General features: G+C 40.5%; 1 protein-coding gene across 1 annotated transcript; it reads right to left on the bottom strand.

Annotated features, from left to right (window-relative positions):
* Positions 1 to 5: 5 nt before the first annotated feature.
* LOC116380429 (protocadherin alpha-2-like) lies at positions 6 to 2,409 on the bottom strand (the record flags this gene model as incomplete). Its single annotated transcript, XM_031842351.1, has 1 exon — positions 6 to 2,409. A coding segment is annotated over exon 1 (1,758 nt), but the record flags the coding sequence as incomplete, so codon positions are not given.
* Positions 2,410 to 2,415: the final 6 nt, after the last annotated feature.

Here is a 2,415-nt window from a genome sequence, read left to right as displayed (position 1 = left end):
TAGTTAAAAGACTGCAGACTGACTATGTCTCCAGTCTCTGAGTTGACATTAATAACAGTAGTCAATGGAATAGTTTTCGAAATACCATCTAATGATGAATATGTTACTTTTGCATTTTCTCCTGTATCAGGATCAACTGCTGTTATAGTAAAGATAGTAGCTCCCACTGCACTATTCTCTTTCACATATACATTAATCACAGGCTCTGAGAACAATGGGGCGTTGTCATTCACATCAGAAATGTGAACAGGAATAACACTGGTGCTGGAGAGAGGTGGGGTGCCTTCATCAGTAGCTATGATGGTGACATTATACTGAGGAACACTCTCTCTGTCAAGGGGTCCATCGACTGTCAATGAATAATAGTTTTTGTAGTTTAGCTTAAGTTTAAAAGGCACCGACCCGAGAATGTTAGCACTAGTGAGACCATTTTTACCCCCATCCTTATCAGTCACTGTCACCAAAGCGACCACTGTACCTACCTCAGCATCCTCTCTAACTGGGCTCATAAGAGAGGTAATAATGATTTCAGGTAGATTGTCATTAACATCAGTTACTTCCACTAACACTTTACCATGCACACTTCGAGAAGGTGTACCTTTATCTCTTGCCTGCACACGGATATCATAAGCTGTATTCTCTTCATGGTCTACTTTTCCCCTTACACGTATTTCCCCTGTATCTGGGTTTATCGAAAACAAAGCCTCAGGATTGAAATCCCCTCTCTCAATAAATGAATACACAATCTCACCGTTTATTCCCTCATCTAAATCTGTAGCAGTTACAGTCAGTATTGGTGTCTGAAATAGAGCGTTTTCACTGACCTGGGCCTTATACAGAGGTTGACTAAATACCGGAACATTGTCATTCATATCTATAACATGTACCACTATTTTTAACGTCCCTGACCTTGCTGGTTTTCCTCCGTCCAGAGCAGTTAAAGTAAGGTGGATAACAGACTGTTTCTCTCTGTCTAAAGCTTTCTGTAGCACCAGCTCAGCAGACTCGCTGTGCTGTCCGCCGCTCTGTACGTCCAAAGAGAAATACTCATTTGGAGTCAGCTTGTAGCTTTTTACCGAGTTACTGCCCGTGTCTGCGTCGTTAGCCACTGGGAGGAGATATCTCTCCCCGGTAAAAGAAGATTCCAAAATATTGAAAGTCTTTTCTTTTTCACGAAAATATGGCGCATTGTCGTTAATATCAATAATTTGTACCTCTATGCGATGCAGAGTGATTGGGTGGCTCAGAATGGCTTCGACGTTCAGGGAACATTGTTCCGTATTTGGACAGAGCTCTTCACGATCAATCCGATCGCAAACATAGAGAGCACCCGTTTTAAAATCCACGTCGAAATATCTCTTAGAATTGCCAGATGCAACTCTTAAATCCCGTTTTTCCAAGTCGTGAACATTAATCTGTAAATCCTTAGCGAGATTTCCCACGACCGTTCCTTTGTCAACCTCCTCGGAAACGGAGAACGAGAGCTGCGCTGTAGACCCACCCCATAAACAAAGCAACGCTGTTATTTGTATCCAAATCGTGACTGTTAGTCCTCTACGTCCCATCGCTGCCACAGAATGAAAGAAATTATCATTGTCGAACATGTCCACACTTAAGATGAATACCAGACGAAGCCCGTAGCTGTTCTGTGACCATGTGTGTATTTTCTGACAAAGCAGGGGTGGACTACTGATGCTTCGTACGGAGAGGAGGAGCCTGGGAAAAAAAAGGAGCCTCACGAATATTGTGGTCTCGAGCGACATCAACTGTTATTTTGGTGCTAATATACAAAGACAAAAAAGATATGCATATTATATACATAAATATAGCCTAAATTTGCAGAAGGTCCAAGCAGATGAAAAATTGATTCCAATGGAAAATGTAATAAAACCTCGTTCACAACATCGCAGGTTCTAATGTGTATAGTATGAGCGATATCAGTTGTGTTTCACCACGACACACCAAAGTAATGCTTTGCCATGCATGTAAAAACTCCATTCAGAGCGCAGGACCATGGACAGCGTCCCCACTGGTCAACATAATGACAGAGATGAAACTTGACCAACGACTTCACAACTAAAAATACAAGTTCAGCAACTGCTTCGAAGAATATCCAACAAAAAATTCCCAACAACCAGCATCATGTAGTGAATTACTTTTTTGTGGAAAAAAATGTGTCAAAAAATTCATCATTTACTTGTACATCCCCCAAAGTATTACTTTGTATCTATTTGCTTTCACAACCACAAATGAAATATATCACGAAAAGCCCGCAAATGTTGAAAGTATCCGAAATCTGATATAATTATTACATGTATTTCAGAAATTGAATAACACAATACAGAAATAAATCTACTTTTGGTTTACGAACAACTCACCTTGTCTTTATTTGGTAAAGTCTGAGTTCTGTTAAAA

Source organism: Anarrhichthys ocellatus, unplaced genomic scaffold (genome assembly GCF_004355925.1).
Source record: "Anarrhichthys ocellatus isolate YVR2014 unplaced genomic scaffold, GSC_Weel_1.0 scaffold7195, whole genome shotgun sequence".
Lineage (NCBI taxonomy): Eukaryota > Metazoa > Chordata > Actinopteri > Perciformes > Anarhichadidae > Anarrhichthys > Anarrhichthys ocellatus.
Note: the sequence above shows the minus strand (reverse complement) of the source record. Positions and strands in the feature narration are given on the sequence as shown.